At 42.3% G+C, this 20023-nt stretch overlaps 2 protein-coding genes across 8 annotated transcripts in view; one reads left to right on the plus strand and one right to left on the minus strand.

Annotated features, from left to right (window-relative positions):
* RALGPS2 (Ral GEF with PH domain and SH3 binding motif 2) overlaps positions 1–20023 on the minus strand; it is a 595760-nt gene that overhangs the window by 321031 nt on the left and 254706 nt on the right. The window lies entirely within an intron of this gene.
* The window catches only part of ANGPTL1 (angiopoietin like 1), a 96375-nt gene that overhangs the window by 26366 nt on the left and 49986 nt on the right, over positions 1–20023 (plus strand). Inside the window, exon 2 of the mRNA XM_033915480.1 lies at positions 8022–8890. Coding sequence (XP_033771371.1) covers positions 8065–8890 — 826 coding nt within the window. The 5' untranslated portion in view covers positions 8022–8064. The remainder of the gene's footprint in view (positions 1–8021; positions 8891–20023) is intronic.

Consider the following 20023-nt stretch of genomic DNA (forward strand, 5'->3'; position numbering starts at 1 on the left):
GGAGAGGGAGAGAGATAGTGGGCAATGGGATGGAGGGAGGGAAGAAGGAACAGAAAGAGAGAGAAGTTGGACACAGCACCAGTGTGGGTAGGAGAGGGCAAAGGGGGTGAAGAGGCTATAAAATAAACCCACCAGGATGTTTGGGGAAAAAAACACCCAATTGTGCAGGAAAATCGAATCGAAAAATCGATTCAATAGGCTGAATCGAAATATTTTTTCCTGAATTGGGCAGCACTAGTCCCAACACGTGGAAACCTCTGGACAAAGAGCCTCCAAATGAACAGTGAGAAAAATGCCCCAAAATAATATCGCAGAGCAGATCAGAAGCACTTCTGAGCAACTTGCTTGCAGAAAAACTGAGAGGGCAGGAACAGCTCCCTGGGAAAGAGGTGGAGTTGAAAACATGAGTGGCAGTTTCTGCAAGCAATTTGCAAGTTGAGATATAAAACCCCTATCATTTCAGGACCACTAGACATGTCTGTTCAAATCAGGGCTGCCCAATTTCAGTCCTCGAGATCTACAGGCAAGCCAGGTTTTCAGGATATTACATTACATTAGAGATTTTTATTCCACCATTACCTTGCGGTTCAAGGTGGGTTACAAAAGAGTTATAGAAGGTGGATTACAAAAGAAGATATGTGGTCATTTCCAGGAAATAATAGAGAAGAGATCAGGTAGTTTCGGGGAGTGGGAAGTTAGTGGGAAGAAGGAAGGAATTTGTGGTATTAAGACTTTTTCAGGGATTTCTTGAAGAGTATAGTTATTTTTTCTTTTCTGAACATCTTGTAGTCTGGGGTCATTATCAGTAGATTGGAGATTTGGTTGTCCAGTTTTGCAGCTTGAGTGGCTAGGAAGCCATCATATTGTTTTTTCCGTTTAACTTCTTTGATTGGATGGTGTATGAATGGAGTGTGAGTTTTCCTATGCCTGGTTGAGGTGGTTTGGATGAGGCGGTTGTTCAGATAGGTTGGGCTGTCTCCGTTTATAGCTTTAAATAGTAGGCAGTAGAATTTAAATTGTATTCTTGCCAGAATTGGAAGCCAGTGTGAGCTGAGGTATGCTTCTGTGATGTGGTCGTGTTTCCTCAATGAGTAGATGAGTCTCAGAATGTGTTTTGAATTGTTTGTAATTGTTTTGTCATTGTTGCCGGGGAGGGGAGATAGAGGAATTCGCAATCTAATATATAGCCCCACTCCTTCTCCAATTTGATCCATTCTATCATTGCAATATAATTTGTACCCTGGTATTAGTGCTACCATGGCTATCTTTCTCTATCAGTTCTTAGAGATACATACTATATCTTATCTTTTCATTTAGTGCTATCTAATTATCCCATCTATTTTTTTTAACTTCTATCATTTAAACCAGGGCTGCCCAATGCTGGTCCTCGAGATCTACTGGCAGGCCAGGTTTTCAGGATATCCACAATGAATATGCATGAGAGAGATTTGCTTGCATTGCCTTCTTGGTATGCAAATCTCTCATATGCATGCTCATTGTGGATATCCTGAAAACCTGGCCTGCCAGTAGATCTAGAGAACTGGAATTGGGCAGCCCTGGTTTAAATGATAGAAGTCTAAAAAAAAAAAAAAAAATGGGATAATTAGATAGCACTAAATGAAAAGATAAGATATAGTAGGTATCTCTAAGAACTGATGAAGAAAGATAGCCATGGAAGCACTAATATTAGGGTACAAATTATATTGCAATGATAGAATGGATCAAATTGGAGAAGGAGTGGGGCTATATATTAGATTGCAAATTGAGGCCAATAGAAAAAAAAAATCAGCAGGGAACTGATTGCAAAGAGAAATCCTTTAAAAACAGAAATGCCATCTGTGAAGATTAAAGTGGATATACTAATGTCCATATGTCCAGAACAAACAGACAGAAATTAGGGAAGCTAACTGATCTGGCAACACTACAATAATCAACAATTTCAGTTAACATGAAAATCTATATAATGTTTAAAACTCAAAAGAATATTTGTGTTATCAGTGAAAATAATGAGTAAGTAAATTTTACGTACACTAACAATTTACTCATTTTTCTTTTTTTTTTTTTAATTCTTTATTCCTTTTACATCTTACAACAAGTGTATCATAAAATAACATTTAAACTTATACAATATCACTCAATTATCAATTTAACTTAAATCATAATATTTAAACCCTCTCTCCCAACCCTACTAATTCATATGTAGTACATATATCATATAATATATTCTGTCCTATTAATCTAATCATTTAATATCAAATCAGAAATACCACCCCCATACTTTGCAATTATACCTATTAGGGAAAAATGATAGTCCAATAATTACTCATTTAACACCAGAAAATCATTCTTTTCAGGTGTAAGCATTATATAGATTTGTGTGATTTATTTCAACTTTATCTCTCTGATGATTTTATTTCAATTATCTCAATACTGACTGGCTGGATCTCATGTCATGAAATGCTAATTAGATAAAGTTCCTAGATGAAATAAATGATTCACGGAGCAGCTAGTTCAGGAACCAAGAAGAGGGGAAGCTAGGAAATTCCTAACCAGGATCCGGGTTTCGGCAAACTAAATTGCCTTCCTCAGGAGACAACGTGCACGTTATTCTCTTTGTTCGTTTCATTGACGCATGTGCAGCCTCTCAGCGTCTTTCAGTTTAGGTACGCCGACATATTCTTTAGCAAGACAAAAAGAATAATGCACACGTTGTCCCCTGAAGAAGGCAACTTAGTTTGCCGAAACCCGGATCCTGGTTGGGACTGTCCTAGGATCCCTTTTCATCTGGGACTCCAAATGGTCTTTTTAAAGACTTAGGACTTTTTATTCCTGTTTATACTACTTGTAGTTTGAATAAATGTAACTATTGGTTGGTTCAGACATCTCTCTTGCCTCTCCTGTTGTATTCTGGCCGAGGCTTGTTTCCTTCTTTTTCCCTTATCCATTTTATGGTACTGGATCAGAGGAACTGAAAAAATGTCAATTTACCCTATTACATTTCTAGGTTAACAACCTAAAGAGTAGCAATCACCTGATTGGATGATATATATACGAGACTACTGACAAAAATTAAAAAAAAAAAAAAATTATGTATATAACACGGCATGTTCTTTTCCAATAGATGGGTTGTGTTCCCATGGCCGCATGCCATCTGCAGAAGGAATCCACTCTGGATTTTTTCTCTGTGCTTCTGCTGTACTTCACTGGGCTCTCTAGCTCCACCTACAGGTAGTACCCTAGCACCGAGAGCCACTGGAAACATGGCCAGGGCCGGATTTAGATGAAAAGAGGCCCTAGGCTATTCCATTTATGAGGCCCTTTCACCTCCCATTTTTAAGTTTGTAAATGACATGAGAGATAATAAAATACATCATTACTGTGATATATATCAATATGTTAAATGAAACATGTTGTTAATGACCTAACCTTTATAAAAAAATGTGACACGGATAATAAATTAAAAAAAATCAAGAACACTTATTTGGACATTTATTCTCAGCACCATATATAGTACTTGTAACAATAACTAATCAAACATAACACACAACATTGCCCCTTCCTATGTCCAAAGTGCCCCCAGTGCGTCCTTCCTCACCTCACCCCCCCCCCCCCCGATGCCTGCCTGCCTCCCATCCCCCTTCCATTGAACAACCCCCCATGCCATCCTGCCTGCCTGCCATTAACCCCCCCACCCCCTCCGATGCCAGCCTGCCTGCCTCCCATCCCCCTTCCACTGAAACCCCCCACCTCCCCTCCCGATGCCAGTCTGGGCCGCCCTGTCCTAACGGATCCACGTTTTGCCTCTCTCCTCACGGGGCTGGGCTTTGCCCAGCTATTTCTGGACTGACGTCTTTCCCTCCCCGATCCTCCTCCCAGGGCGAGAAAAAGAAAGAGAGAAGCCGGGTCGGCACCCCGTTGCGGCCGGAGCCGGTTCCGATCCCGAAGCGTAGAATTTCTCCTTATTTTCGGTTCAGTGTTATAGTGTTCACTATTTTTAGACTAGTGTAATTTTAATTTTGCTAACAATTTGAATGTAGGCCCCTCTTGATCTTAAGGCCCTAGGCTGAAGCCTAGTTAGCCTATAGGAAAATCCGGCCCTGCCTATGGCAATCAAATTCAGAAACAACTGTTTTGTCAAGAAGTAACATTAGAACATCAACTGCAAACAGCCAACAAAGGTCACCAAGGAACACAGAAACTACTCCCGCAGAAAAAAATAATATATATACTGTATACTTCCCAGCCCTCAAAGGCTGACAAACATCCAAGAAACAACTTAGAGAAGCATTAACAGACTGAAACAGTAGGCAGGCACAGGAAGAACAGGGCGAGAGTCTAGAATGTCTCACCTATCTACTGGAAAAGAGCGTACCAGGATAAGTACAAAGGTGCAATAGGTGAGACATTCTAGACAGATGGGATGTACAAAAGCAGTCCCCAAAAGCTAGGGCAGGCTTGCTGCACCAGACATTAAGACCAAGGACCCAAAGGCAGAGTCCTGTCTCGCCGCCACATCCACTCTGTAAAACTTGGCAAATGTGTGTAGGGAGGACCACGTTGCCGCCCTGCAGATCTCCTTAGTGAAGACAGCTCTAGCTTCAGCCCACGAAGAAGTCACACTCCTGGTAAAATGCACCTTGACGGAAATGGGAGACTGTTTCTTTACCAAGAAAGACAGTGGCAAAGAAGCAGTCTGCTGTACTGGCTGGTGAGGCATGAAAGGCCTCAATGTTGAGATATGCCATGTAGACACACAAGTTTGATGGATGGAGAATGGTCATATGCAAACTGACGCTTAGCTTAACATTGAAGTTGATGCTTGGGAAAATGCAGTGGTATGCCTAGAAGAGAAAGAATGTTTATGCTTCTTAGCTTTCTGAGTCAACCCCAATGTAAAACACTCCTCGTGTGGTGTTGATGCAGATGGAGCAGATGTCAATGCTAGGGTCGCGGGAAGTTGAGCATTAGGTTCCGAATCTCAAGCCATGCTCGATGTTAATGCCAACATGGTACCAAAAGGTTTCTCATATTGAAATTTGTGAGCCTTAATGACCTCTTCTGCACGGAAATAGAGAACACAATCAATGTTCCGATGCTCAGGACCTAGGCACTGGTCACACCAATTACGTGAATCTGAGCCTGAGATGGTCCTATTGCATTTAGAGAATTTCTTGAAGCCACTTGGTACCAATATGGACATGGAGGGAAAAACAGCCGACATGAAGTCAAAGAGCTCAATGGCCTGAGGAACTCGAGTAAAATATAATCCGAAAAGTATCAATGCTCTCAGGAATAAAAAAAGGACTCAAAGTGGCCCAAAGGCCAGAAACAAAAAAAGTTGTGAAAATATACCAAACTCAGCAGGAATGAAGGAACTTGAAGAATGAGGCCCTAGCAAGGACTGTAGCAGAACGTAACTTGGGGGTGATCATTAGTGAAGACATGAAGATGGCAAACCAAGTGGAGAAAGCTTCGTCCAAGGCTAGACAAATCATCGGTTGTATCTGAAGAAGTTTCGTCAGCTGTAAGCCCGAGGTCATAATGCCATTGTACAGATCCATAGTGAGACCCCATCTGGAATACTGTGTACAATTTTGGAGGCCACATTACCACAAAGATGTGCTGAGAGTTGAGTCGGTTCAACGAATGGCCACTCGGATGGTCTCGGGTCTCAGGGATCTACCGTATGAGTAACGGCTGGATAAATTGCAGCTATACTCACTTGAAGAATGCAGAGAGAGGGGTGACATGATCGAGACATTCAAATATGTCACAGGCCATATCGAAGTGGAAGAAGATATCATCTTTCTCAAAGGTCCCGCGGCAATGAGAGGGCATCCACTGAAACTCAGGGGTGGGAAATTTCATAGTGACATCAGAAAGTACTTCTTCACTGAAAGGGTGATTGATTGCTGGAATAACCTTTCACTACAGGTAATTGGTGTCAGTAGCGTGCCAGACTTTAAGACAAAATGGGATTGGCACGTGGGATCTCTTCATAGAGGTAGGTAGGGTGGGTCATTAGTATGGGCAGACTGGATGGGCCATGGCCCTTTTCTGCCATCAGTTTCTATGTTTTTATGAAAATAATGACAGGAAGGCACTAAAAATCAAAACGTTTGACATGCTGAGGATAGAGATGCCTAGCAAAATGGTAAAAGAACTGTGGGTTCCCTGAGCTGACACTGGATGTGATGGGACCATGTATGCAGTACGGTGTATAAGCTTAAATTTCAAGTGACAGTGCATTTGGTATGTGTCTGTACCAGGTTCTATGGATGATGTCACTCACATGTGGGTTCTCAGATAATTAGTTTTTTTGCTTAAATAATGAAAAAACATGGCTAAAATATAATAACAACAAGGTATTGTTTTTCATTTTAATAATTGAAATTTATTGAACAGTCTTTTCACTGTCTTTGTCTAGTATTGCCGATTTCAGGCTTCGTATTGCCTGTTTCAGGCTTCATAAAAAAATAAAATGCCTCCAACAGCCCACCCTAGACTTAAGAAAACCCAGAGTTTCTAATAACAATCCGGACAATTAGAGAGAATACAGTAACCATAAATATAGCCATTTTACTATTGTTAAAGTTTTATTATATTAAAGTAATACAGGACATTGAGATTGCTTTCTGCACTCTGGCTTAAGGACAGATAGTGATTCTGAGCCCAGAGTTTTGGTAATTGCATTTTGCTCATTGGCTGACCCTGATGTAGGTGTTGTATGCCGAAACACAACTTGAGTTGGGTTAATAAAGACAAATCCCTGTTCATTGAAGTCCTTTGGGTTGGTTTGTTTTAGGTTTGCTTTTTTTTTTTTTTGCTTTATTGCTTTAGGTGTGCTCTGTCTCTCTCTCTCTCTGTGCTGGTCACTGTTATACAGATATTATTTTAATATCTGTATTCCCAAAATGAAGCTCAATGAATATATGCTCAGTGGCAGGATGCTAGGGTGTGCTGAAGCGGTCACGGGTCTGCAGTCCACCAGCCCCTGCCCCCTCTGACATCAACTTCTTGTTCTAAGGCAGGGACGAAAGAGTTGATGGCTGTGCACAGGGGTGGTGCTCCAGCCAGAGGAGGGGGTCATCCGCCCTGGGTTCCCACTCAGCCAGGTATGCCACTGTATATGTTTGCATTTACATACTTGATATACCTTACTGATACAACAGATCATAGCGGTTTACAATAAAATCATACCATTAATCAAAAGTCAGAAAAGGAATGGCATTATCACATATAACAAGTAGTCAGTTATCAGGGATACACAACGATTAATCTTGTTTACAGATCACACCACCCTAACCCTAATTTAAAAGGAATTGACAGCCTTTGGTATATTTACTATTAATTGGTACTTTCTAAACTAAACTAACTAAACTAAACCTTGGGTTTATATACCGCACCATCTCCACGAATGCGGAGCTCGGCACGGTTTACAGGAAGAAGGATGAGAGAGGAACTACAGTGGAAAGATTAAAGAGTTAGGTGTAAAGGGGGAAGGTGAGAGGCCTAAGAGGGGGGAAGTGTTACAGTTTTGAGAATAGCCAGGTTTTTAGGTGTTTGCGGAAGAGTTGGAGGGAGCTTGAGGTTCGGAGTGGGGAGGTGAGGTTATTCCAGATCTCAGTGATTCTAAAGGGGAGGGATATTGATTGTTCTATTTAGTTTTCTTTTATGGCTTCTCTTGTATCCCATTTAATCCAGGTATATAGGCTTTAGTATTTAAAGCAACTTTCAACAAATAAACCCTGAGAAACACCCAGTAGAAAAACCCTTCCATAATACCTTAATAGTAATTTATTAAAACATGCCTTTGTTTCTTGGTAATCTGCCATTACCATAAATATGAAGTATGTGCTAAGCCTATTGCTGACATATATGTTTCTATATTAGTGCTTCTCATTTTCAGGAAGTGCCTCTTTATAGTGCATATTGTTCAGTTCCTTTCATGTATTATGGATATTTTAGTCACATGCTATTTAGCCTGATTTAATAAGAATTACTATTTTACTTTTCTTCAGCTCAGTGGTTTGGAAAACATCAGAATCACAGCTTTACATTAGAATGAAAACAGATAAGTGGACTTTGGGTGTCCTGCTGTGTCTACTACTATGTACAGGAGGTTGTATAAAAGGACAATTAAAAAGTAATAATGTGTCCCAAAACAGATATCCTCGTTCAACAAATGACCAGAATGCAGAGAAGAAATGTGGCTACACATTCCTGGTTCCTCAACAAAAAATAACAGGGCCCGTTTGTGCCAGTATCAAAGGTTCAGATGCACAGAAGGATCAGGTCACTAGGATGGATTTAGAGAACCTTAAAGATGTTCTATCCAAACAGAAGAGAGACATAGAAACCCTGCAAGTGGTTGTAGATGTGGATGGGAATATTGTGAATGAAGTAAAGCTGTTGAGAAAGGAGAGTCGTAATATGAATTCTCGGGTCACTCAGCTCTACATGCAGCTTTTACATGAGATCATCCGTAAGAGAGACAACTTACTTGAGTTGTCCCATTTGGAAGTCAAAATTCTCAATGTAACAGCAGAGATGCTCAAGATGGCAACCAGGTATCGAGAACTGGAAGTAAAGTATGCAGCAATGACTGATTTGGTAAACAATCAGTCTGTTATTATCTCCACGCTGGAAGAACAGTGCTTACGAATATTTTCTCGTAAAGATACCCATGGATCACCCCCTCTTGTTAAGGTTGTTCCACAACACATTCCTAACAGTCAGTCATATACACCTGGTCTCCTAGGAGGCAATGAGATTCAAAGAGACCCTGGGTACCCCCGAGACAGAGAAAGCAGGGGACCACCACCTCCTCCTGTTTCTTCTTCAACGAGAAGTCCCTTTCGAATTCCTCCCGTAACAATTGTCAATGATGGTAAGTTGCTATTTTCTTTTACCACTTATTCTATTACTGTTTAACATTTATATTTTGAAACAAATCTTAGCTTTAAACTAGTGGATAACAAAATACTGTCCGCAAAACATTAACAGATTTACTATATAAACATCACTCTTATGGCAATGTAGGCATGAACATGCAAAATTTTACTATTTAGCAACAAAGAAGAAAAGGTACCGTATTTTTCGCTCCGTAAGACGCACTTTTTTCCACCCAAAAGTGGTTAGAAATGTCTGTGCATCTTATGCAGTGAAGATATAAATTTTTATCACCCCTCCCTCTGGTAGGGCCTTGTAAAAACACCCCCATTACCTTTTTTAACCCTTAAAACACCCCGTCCCTCTTCAAATCTCTTCCATTGCCTGGTAGGCCAGTGGAGCATTGGCCGGTAGGCGAAAGCCCTCCCCCCGTCTGCATGGGCCCACACTGCCTTTTCCCATCCTGTCACGCACCCCCTTAAATGTCTCCCTTTGCCTGGTGGTCCAGCAGTGTGTTGGCCAGCAGGCACGAGCTTTCCGCCCACCCTCCGAATGGTGTTCTGCATACTGGGGGTTGCTCCCTGCTCTAGGAGGGGGGTGGGGGTTCATGCTGTGGTATTCTTGATTGTTCCAGTTTTGTATGGGACTTGTTTCTGTTTTGGGCTATGCCCTATTTGTAATTTATTTTGGAAACCAATAAAAATTGTTGTACCATAAAAAAGGGAGGAGGGATTAAAAAAGGTACTGGGGGGCAGGTTACAGGACAGGGCAGTGGGACATGGTACAAAGCCTGGCAAGGAGTGTAGGGTTATGTGCAGAGCCTGGCAGGGAGAATTTGGTTCAGTATGTTTTTTTTCTTGTTTTCCTCCTCTAAATCTAGGGTGCGTCTTATGGTCAGGTGCATCTTATGGAGTGAAAAATGCGGTAATTTTATTGGGCCATTTTTATGTTTATATGGCCTCACAAAATATCTGGCATAAAAGTAAGCATCATGAAATGGTACATATTCTGCTGGCAGGCTTGTTCAGGGGTGGAGTCTGGGTAGCGTGTGGGCAGAGTTCACAAGTATGCACATGGATTATAAAAATACACTAATCTATGTGAATATGTATAAGTTATAGTTAAGAATATCTATACCTGTCCTAAAGCAGGTGTAACTATTTATCATCTAGAATTTAGGCACAATTTCAGCATGGTTAGTTTCCTCAGGTCTTAATCAGATATATTTATATGCAACAAACTTAGGAAAGTCAAACTAATTTAAATCCACATTGAGGAATTTCTCAGTCTTAGTCAGAATATCACTACAGCTTACATATACTAGCTTTCCATCTAGCTTCATGAAGCCCAGGAAAACTATGATGTAGTTCTTTCTTTCCAGAACCATAACCCTTTATTTGGCATTGTTGCACAGAAGCAACATGTGTTTTCTATGGCTCTTATGGGAGATCTGCATCTCCAAATGCCTGTTACTTGGCATTGTTGCTATTGTTCGTCATCAAGTTATATAAAGCAGCCGTTTTCACCTAACAAATAGCACAGTTATTTACCGTAACAGGTGTTATCCAGGGACAGCAGGCAGATATTCTTGACTGATGGGTGACGGCACCGACGGAGCCCCGGTACGGACAATTTTAGAGTGATTGCACTCTAAGAACTTTAGAAAGTTCTAGCTCGGCCGCACCGCGCACGCGCGAGTGCCTTCCCGCCCGACAGAGGCGCGCGGTCCCTCAGTTAGTATAAGCCAGCTAAGAAGCCAACCCGGGGAGGTGGGTGGGACGCAAGAATATCTGCCTGCTGTCCCTGGATAACACCTGTTACGGTAAGTAACTGTGCTTTATCCCAGGACAAGCAGGCAGCATATTCTTGACTGATGGGTGACCTCCAAGCTAACAAAAAGAGGGATGGAGGGAAGGTTGGCCATTAGGAAAACAAATTTTGCAAAACAGATTGGCCGAAGTGTCCATCCCGTCTGGAGAAAGCATCCAGACAATAATGAGATGTAAAAGTGTGAACTGAGGACCAAGTAGCAGCCTTACAGATTTCCTCAATAGGAGTGGAACGGAGGAAAGCTACAGAAGCTGCCATTGCTCTGACTCTATGGGCCGTGACAGAACCTTCCAGTGTCAGTCCGGTCTGAGCATAACAGAATGAAATGCACGCTGCCAGCCAATTAGACAACGTACGTTTAGAAACGGGACGTCCCAATTTATTTGGATCAAAGGACAGAAAAAGTTGGGGAACTGATCTGTGGGGTTTCGTACGCTCTAGATAGTAAGCCAGAGCCCTTTTACAATCCAAAGTATGTAAAGCTTGTTCTCCAGAATGAGAATGAGGTTTTGGAAAGAAAACAGGTAGAACAATGGATTGGTTGAGATGGAATTCAGAGACAACCTTAGGGAGAAACTTTGGATGTGTACGCAAAACCACCTTGTCATGGTGAAAAACCGTAAAAGGTGGATCTGCGACCAGTGCATGAAGCTCACTGACCCTCCTGGCAGAGGTAAGAGCAATAAGGAAAAGCACTTTCCAAGTGAGAAACTTGAAAGGAGAGGTAGCCAAAGGTTCAAATGGAGGCTTCATTAAGACGGAAAGAACCACATTGAGATCCCAGATAACAGGAGGGGCTTTAAGAGGTGGTTTCACATTGAAAAGCCCTCGCATGAACCTGGATACCAGGGGATGAGCTGAGAGAAGTTTTCCATGGACTGGCTCATGAAAAGCTGCAATGGCACTGAGGTGGACTCTGATGGAAGAGGACTTAAGGCCAGAGTCAGACAAAGAAAGCAAATAATCCAACAATGTCTCCACTGCCAGAGAAGTTGGATCAAGATGATGAAGAAGACACCAGGAGGAAAATCTCGTCCACTTCTGATGGTAACATTGCAGAGTGGTTGGTTTCCTGGAGGCATTCAGAATGGAACGAACAGGCTGAGATAAAAGAGTATCATGAGATGTCAGCCCGAGAGATACCAAGCTGTCAGGTGCAGAGACTGGAGGTTGGGATGTAGAAGGGTTTCCTGCTGTTGCGTAAGCAGAGAAGGAAACAGAGGAAGAAGAAAAGGTTCCCTGGAACTGAGTTGAAGTAGAAGGGAGAACCAATGTTGCCTGGGCCACCTCGGAGCAATCAGAATCATTGTGGCTCGTTCCCTCTTGAGCTTGAATAAGGTTCTCAACATTAGAGGCAGAGGAGGGAAGGCGTACAGGAACAGATTCGACCAGTCTAGGAGAAAAGCATCCGCTGCCAGACGGTGAGGAGAGTAAAGTCTGGAGCAAAATAGGGGCAGCTGGTGATTGTGAGGAGCTGCAAAGAGGTCTATCTGAGGAGTGCCCCATTGAGTGAAGATAGACTGCAGAGTTACAGGATCGAGTGTCCACTCGTGAGGCTGGAGAATTCTGCTGAGTTTGTCCGCTAAAGAATTCTGTGCTCCCTGAATGTAGATAGCTTTCAGGAAGAGATGGTGATCTATGGCCCAATTCCAGATCTTTTGAGCTTCTTGGCATAAAAGGCGAGAGCCTGTCCCACCCTGTTTGTTGATGTAGTACATCGCAACCTGATTGTCTGTGCACAACAGAAGGACCTGAGGAAATAGAAGATGTTGGAAGGCCTTGAGGGCATAAAACATCGCTCTGAGTTCCAGGAAATTGATTTGATGCTTCTTTTCCTGGGCTGTCCAAAGACCTTGAGTCTGGAACTCGTTCAAGTGAGCTCCCCATGCATAAAGAGAGGCGTCGGTGGTGATGACTAGTTGATGAGGAGGCTGATGGAACAGAAGACCTCTGGATAGATTTGAGGATACCAACCACCATTGAAGAGACTGACGAAGAGATGATGTCACAGATATGTGTCGTGAGCAAGGATCCGTCGCTTGGGACCACTGAGTAGCAAGGGTCCATTGAGGAGTGCGCAGGTGAAGACGTGCGAGGGGCGTGACATGAACTGTAGATGCCATGTGCCCCAAGAGTACCATCATTTGCCTGGCTGAGATGGAAGGTAGTGAAAGCACCTGCTGACAGAGACAGAAGGGTCTGAAGACGATTGGATGGTAGGAAAGCTCTCATGAGGAGTGTGTCCAGGATCGCTCCAATGAATTGAAGTCTCTGAGTGGGGATGAGATGAGATTTGGGTAGATTGATCTCGAACCCCAGAATTCGTAGAAACAAGATGGTTTGGTTGGTGGCCAGTAGAACTGCTTGAGCGGATGTGGCCTTGATTAACCAGTCGTCCAGGTAAGGGAAGACCTGTAGGTGGTGAGAGCGTAGAAATGCCGCTACCACAATGAGACACTTGGTGAAGACCCTTGGAGAGGAGGCAAGGCCGAAGGGCAGCACCTTGTATTGGTAATGACAATGATTGATCATGAAACGGAGATACTGTCTTGAGGTTACATGGATCGGTATGTGAGTGTATGCCTCTTTGAGATCGAGGGAGCATAGCCAGTCGTTTTGATTGAGAAGAGGATAAAGGATGGCTAAAGAAAGCATCTTGAATTTTTCTTTTACCAGATGTTTGTTGAGATCGCGGAGATCCAAAATCGGTCTGAGATCTCCTGTTTTTTTGGGGACTAGAAAATAACGGGAGTAGAATCCCTGCCCTTTTTGATCTTGAGGAACTTCTTCTATAGCGTTTAGAAGGAGGGATTGAACTTCCTTAATGAGGAGGGCAGATTGAGGACTGTTCAAAGCAGACTCTTTTGGCAGGTTTTGGGATGGAAGAGTCTGAAAGTTGAGAGAGTAGCCGTGGTGGATGATGTTGAGGACCCATTGGTCCGAAGTGATAACTTCCCATCGGCTGAGGAACAGAGAAAGTCGACCTCCTATAGGTTGAGGCAGGAGAGCAGGAATAGGAATACTGGCTATACTGTGGAGAATGAAGTCAAAAGGGCTGTGACTTCTGCTGAGGAGGTGGTTTCACAGGTTGCTGCTGTGGCTGCTGTCTGGGAGGCTGACGTTGTTGCTGCCTTTGACGCCTGGGTTGCTGAGCAGTGGTAGGTAATGGCCGAGCTGTGAAGCGGCGTTGATAGGCCGACTGCTGCCTATATGGTTTTGGCGGAGGAGGCTTCTTTTTATTTTTAAGCAGGGTATCCCAGCGTGTCTCATGAGCGGAGAGCTTTTGTGTGGTTGAGTCCATGGATTCCCCAAAGAGCTCATCCCCTAGGCAAGGGGCGTTGGCTAACCGATCCTGATGATTAACATCAAGGTCGGATACCCGAAGCCAGGCCAGGCGACGCATAGCTACTGACATTGCTGTCGCTCTGGATGTAAGTTCAAAGGTGTCATATATGGATCTAACCATGAACTTACGTAATTGAAAAAGAGACGACAAGCAGGTATGAAAGGAGTGATGTTTTCGTGAAGGAAGGTACTTTTCGAAGGAAGCCATGGTGGTAAGGAGATGCTTCAAATAAAAAGAAAAATGAAAAGCATAATTGCTAGCTCTATTTGCTAACATAGCATTTTGGTAGAGCCTCTTACCAAATTTATCCATGGCTCTACCTTCTCTGCCAGGAGGTACCGATGCATATACACTGGCTCCTGAAGATTTTTTAAGGGTGGATTCGACAGTTAAGGATTCGTGTGGAAGTTGAGGTTTGTCGAACCCAGGAATGGGAATTACCTTATATAGAGAATCCAGTTTACGTGGGGCCCCTGGGACAGTTAAAGGAGTCTCTAAATTTTTATAGAAAGTCTCCCTCAAGATGTCATGAAGAGGGAGTTTCAAAAATTCCTTTGGAGGCTTGTCAAAATCAAGGGCATCCAAAAAAGCTTTGGACTTTTTGGATTCAGCCTCCAAAGGAATGGATAAGGAGTCACACATCTCTTTCAAAAAGCAGGAGAAAGAGGAAGTGACTTGTTTGGAGGATGGGTCAGGGACAGTTGAATCCTCCTCCTCTGAGGAACATTCGCCTTCAGAAAGAAAGGGTTCCTCTGAGTCTCCCCACAGATCAGGATCCCTGACATGGGGAGTATGGTCCCGAGACTCAGGTGTCGATGATTGTAAGTGTCGGGTTTTGTGTAACGACTTACCCGACCTCATCGATATCGAGTCAGGAGATGTTATCGGTCGCACCGGTGCCGAAGTCTGCACCGATTGATGGTGAGCTCTCGGCTCCGGTGCAAGAACTGGCATCGATACCGATGAGGTTAGTTGAAGCGGTACCGAAATAGTGGAAGCAGGTAACACAGGCTGTTCCACAATCGGTACCGGTAGCTCGGTGCGGACCGGCACCGGAAGGTTCGGAGCCAGGATAGCAGGAAGGAGCTGTTTCAATTGGTCCTTAAGCTGCACCTGAAGGATGGCCGTGATGCGGTCATCAAGGGATGGCACCGGTACCGCCTTTTTCTTCTGCGGTACCTGCGGTGCCGTTCGACGCCCCGGAGATGAGGAGCCCGATGTCGAGGGACTCACCTCTATAGGGGCGGAACGCTTCCGCTGGCGTCTCACAGTCGGCAGGATTGGACTCACTGCACTCGAGACCGGAGGACGCTCCAGCGGGGAAGGCTTCTTAGCCGGCTTACCTGACTGGTGAGACGCCGGTGCGGAATCACGCGGCGTCGAAGAAGAGGGTGCCGACTGAATCGGTGCCGAAGCTGGAGTCGATGGAACGGGGTCGGACATCTCGGCACCGAACAATAATCGCTGCTGGATTTGGCGATTTTTTAATGTCCGTTTTTTTAGAGTGGCACAGCGGGTGCAAGTAGAGGCCTGATGCTCAGGACCCAAACACTGTAAACACCAGTTGTGTGGGTCCGTGAGAGATATAGGCCGAGCACACCGCTGGCACTTTTTAAAACCCGGTTGAGGGGGCATGAAAGGAAAAACGGCTTCAGCCAAATCGAAGGCCGAGGCTTCGATGGTGGCAGAAGGCCCCGCCGGGGAAAGATTAAATTAAAGAAAAAATGAAGGATTTTTTTTTTTTTTTTTTACCAAATAGAAAAAAGAAAAGAAATAAGATTAAATAATCAAAAGTTTACGCGAGCGGGAAGGCAAAGAGAAAAAAGTTTCAACAGCCGTTGAAAACGCGTCTTCTTAGCTCCGCGGAAACTAAGAAACTGAGGGACCGCGCGCCTCTGTCGGGCGGGAAGGCACTCGCGCGTGCGCGGTGCGGCCGAGCTAGAACTTTCTAAAGTTCTTAGAGTGCAATCACTCTAAAATTGTCCGTACCGGGGCTCCGTCGGTGCCGTCACCCATCAGTCAAGAATATGCTGCCTGCTTGTCCTGGGATAAAAAGGGTTAAGCACCTCTTTCACAAGATGGCTGCCAGATCTCATATATAAAGTTCTAGTGCTCCCAACAAAAACCACAGTTCAATACTTTTTGGGTACCTTCAGTGTCTATTATAGAATCCAAACTTTAGTACATAAGCAAAGCACAAAATATTCCTTCTTTTTTTTTTTTGTTTGAAATAATTTTTATTAAACAGAAAGCAGAGAACCGGTACAGCAAACAGCAATGTACAAACAAGCAGTAATATACAAAACTCCGGGCGGAGGCAAAAACACAGAAAAGAAAACAAAGCAGGTATAGAGAGGGTGGCCAAAACCGAAGCCCCGACACACCCCTATGGAAACCATGGCCCCACAACTCCAGATACAATGCAGGTAAACAGTAATCAAGCGAGGAATAAACAGTTCAATACTCCCCAGTTTTATGATGAGAAAGAAACCCCCCCCCCAGACCAACCATCCCACCCACGCATGCACACACAAACACACCCATACAAGCAACCCCCAGACACCCCCCCAAAGCCCAACCCCCCTCCCCAAAATATTCCTTCTAGCAGTTCAAAAGTGTTTGGTTTCTGCCATCCACCTTCAATAATATAAGAAAAAATTTTGCTACCAGCCACCTTCAAAATAAAAGCTCTGACAAAAGTAGTTTCCTACCTTAGTGCAAGGTTACAATAGCCCATTCATTCAGATTAACTGTGGCTTTCGGGCTTCATCTTCTAGGCTCCAACAGACTCATCAATCATAGCCATATTCTTTATAGCAGCTGACAGTTTCAAGTCTCCATCTACCCTACTCACAGAGCTCCATTTCTCAAAGTCCCAATGACTAACAAGAAAACCCATCTTCTCCACCTATCGCTATTTATTAACTGACTCTGCACAGAGTATGCTTTATTCTTGTGTTGACTCATTACTCACATCGTGCTTCCAGGCTCAACTCTATTACAGCTAGTATTTTATAAAACAAGTAGATGCCTACAACACAGTATCTAAGTAGGTCCCTACTTATCCTCTTAAGTCATGTGCCATTATAAAAAATTATCCCCCCAAAGATCAAATTGCCTTTCCAGTAATTATTGCCCACATTACAAATATATGCAGTACCCTTTAAAACAAACAAAAAAAAAAATCTTTACGTGGTCTACTGTCAAACTAAAATTAAAAGCACCTCTGTGTCCCAGGAAGGGGCTTGTTTCACTGATCAATAACTATATAGTTTAAACAGAAATATTCAGAGTAATTAATAAGAAACCATATAGTACCAACAGTATAAATCTTAAAGCTGTTTTGCTCATGATAGAAATCCTTTCTGCATCAGTAACAACCATAAATAATTTAAAATGAGTATCTACCAACTTTGCAAAGCAAAATTGGCAGAATGGCTCAAGCTCTTTCATTTTGATGCAGAATTGTTGGGGCTACAGTCTTCAAGTCTATTGATTTCCTACTGAATTCAGGTATGGCCTTAACTGAACTATTAAAAACCTCAACGTTCTGTACATTCCATTATTGCTCTTGCTTTCTACTTAGAATAATTGTCTTGCAAAAAGTAGATCTTCTCCTTGATACCAGACCTAGAAATCAGCTCATTTTCCACTCAATTTTCACATCTCAAGGTTGCTTTACTAGATTTTGACTAGCAATTTTGTGCCGCCAGTTGTTTATCATCACTTTTGAATTCTGCACCAGGTACTAACTATTCCTCTCAGACTCGGACAATTTCTCATGAAGGTTCTTGTAGCAGTCCACTTTTTTTCCTTAAATAAAATTCCATTTAGCACTACCATCTTTTGTCCACTTTTAAGCACACACAATGTTCCCCAATGTAATTTTAGTTACATTTACAAGAGGTGTTCCCAGTGATATGTGCAAATACTGGATGGTGCATATGTATCTACTTTCCCCTAAAAAATTGGTACATAGGTTGCAGCCAAAAAGTAAAAGTGGACTTCCCCAATGTAGTTTGAAAATGATCTCCATTAAACACTTGTAATTAACTAAGGGGGGAATGAATCAAACAGCATTAGGACTTAACACACATTTAACATGAATTAAAGGAATTAGCACAAACTAAATTCTAAAGCCTATTTTATACTTATGAGATGCATGTAAGAGACCCTCCTCTGCTCGGGGGGGGGGGGGGGGGGAATGCCACAGCACCAGTTTCCCTAGTTATGCACTTGTTAAACCCTAAACACCCTCAAAGCACTACAAATTTTACAATATTTGCTTAAGGTCTATATCCATTGAATATTCATAGTAGTGTATACCTTAAGTAAATGATTCATAGACCTCAGCGGTGCCACTGTGTAAATTAACTTTCACACACAGAATAAAAACACCAAACTCATCATCGGTCTTATAGAATACTTATAATTTCTTCATATATTTTTCTTCTTTATTGATAATTTAATTTTAAGTTACTTTAATACTCATCTCAGTATTGACGTGGCTATGAAGAAATTATAAGTATTTATAACTACTATCGATGATGAGTTTGGTGCTTTTATTCTGTGTGTGAAAGTTAATATACATAGTGGCACCACCGAGGTCTATGAATCATTTACTTAGGAATAAGACTCTCATAGCTGCGTCAATACTGAGATGAGTATTAACTTAAATTAAAATTAAATTATAAATAAAGTGGAAAAAATATATGAAGAAATAAGTATTTATAACTACTATAAGACTGATGAAAGTTGTTTTTTTAAATATTCTTAATTCATTTTTAAAACTTACAATAAGTGCAACAGCATAAAACATCAATATATATTTAAATACATCACTTAATATAAAATTGAATTCAGATCCCATAACCCTCCCACCCCCAAATTCAATGACTTTCATCAAACATAAGAGGACATATAATAACCCCCCTCCACATTATTTACACTCATAAGAAAACCAAAACACCCCCCACCCTTCTCCCCCCACCTTGGATGTGCATATTTAAGGGGAAAAAATTATATTCATTCATTACAATATTTTGTTAATGATCCCCAAATATCCTGAAATTTCCTAAAATTCCCCTGCTGCATGTCAATGAGGGCTAAGAGCCAAATATCATCGAAGAATAACAGGCTTCTACTTATTATGACAGGGGTTGCCATACAACAGATCATGAAAAATTGGAAAAATTGGGATCGATTGAATTATAGCTTTTGGTGAAACTCCCTATGTCATATATTTAAAATGGAATGAGTAATTGCCATGCAGCAGAGGAATTTTAGGAAATTTCAGACTGATGAAAGTTAATATACACAGTGGCACGCCGAGGTCTATGAATCATTTACTTAAGGCATACACTACTATGAACATTCAATGGATATAGACTTTAAGCAAATATTGTAAAATTTGTAGTGCTTTGAGTATTTATCCTTCTAGAACTAAGGGTGAGTAGATTGGGTTGTGGGAGGGGGATAGGTGTTTGAAATATAAGAACTCTGCAGGCACTTTGATACATTCCTTTTTAGTATGCCTACAGTTGTTACTTTGGAATCAAATCTTTCAAGTAATAGAGCAAATGTTAGGAACAGAGGTGTATTGGGACTATAGTACATTACTGTTAGGAGATCAGGAATTGTTACTTTTGCAAGGCCTATCTGAGATGCAACAAACATTTATATATTTGATGCTTTTGATGGTGATAAAAACAATGCTTCAGTATTAGACAATAGAGGAAAGTTCCCCTATTCTGGTGTGAGAGTAGAAAATGGGAGAATTGGCAGCTTTTGAGCAGCAGTCTTACATTAAGATGTCAAAAATAGAAGTGGTGTAATATACGGTATAACACTCTGGCAAGCCTTTCAACAATTTCTCACCACAACAGCAAGGTAAACTGATCCTGCACCTAGGGTTTGGAAGGAAGAGTAGGTGGAGGGGGTGGGGGGCTAGGGGTT

Source organism: Geotrypetes seraphini, chromosome 12, assembly GCF_902459505.1.
Source record: "Geotrypetes seraphini chromosome 12, aGeoSer1.1, whole genome shotgun sequence".
NCBI classification, from domain to species: Eukaryota; Metazoa; Chordata; class Amphibia; order Gymnophiona; family Dermophiidae; genus Geotrypetes; species Geotrypetes seraphini.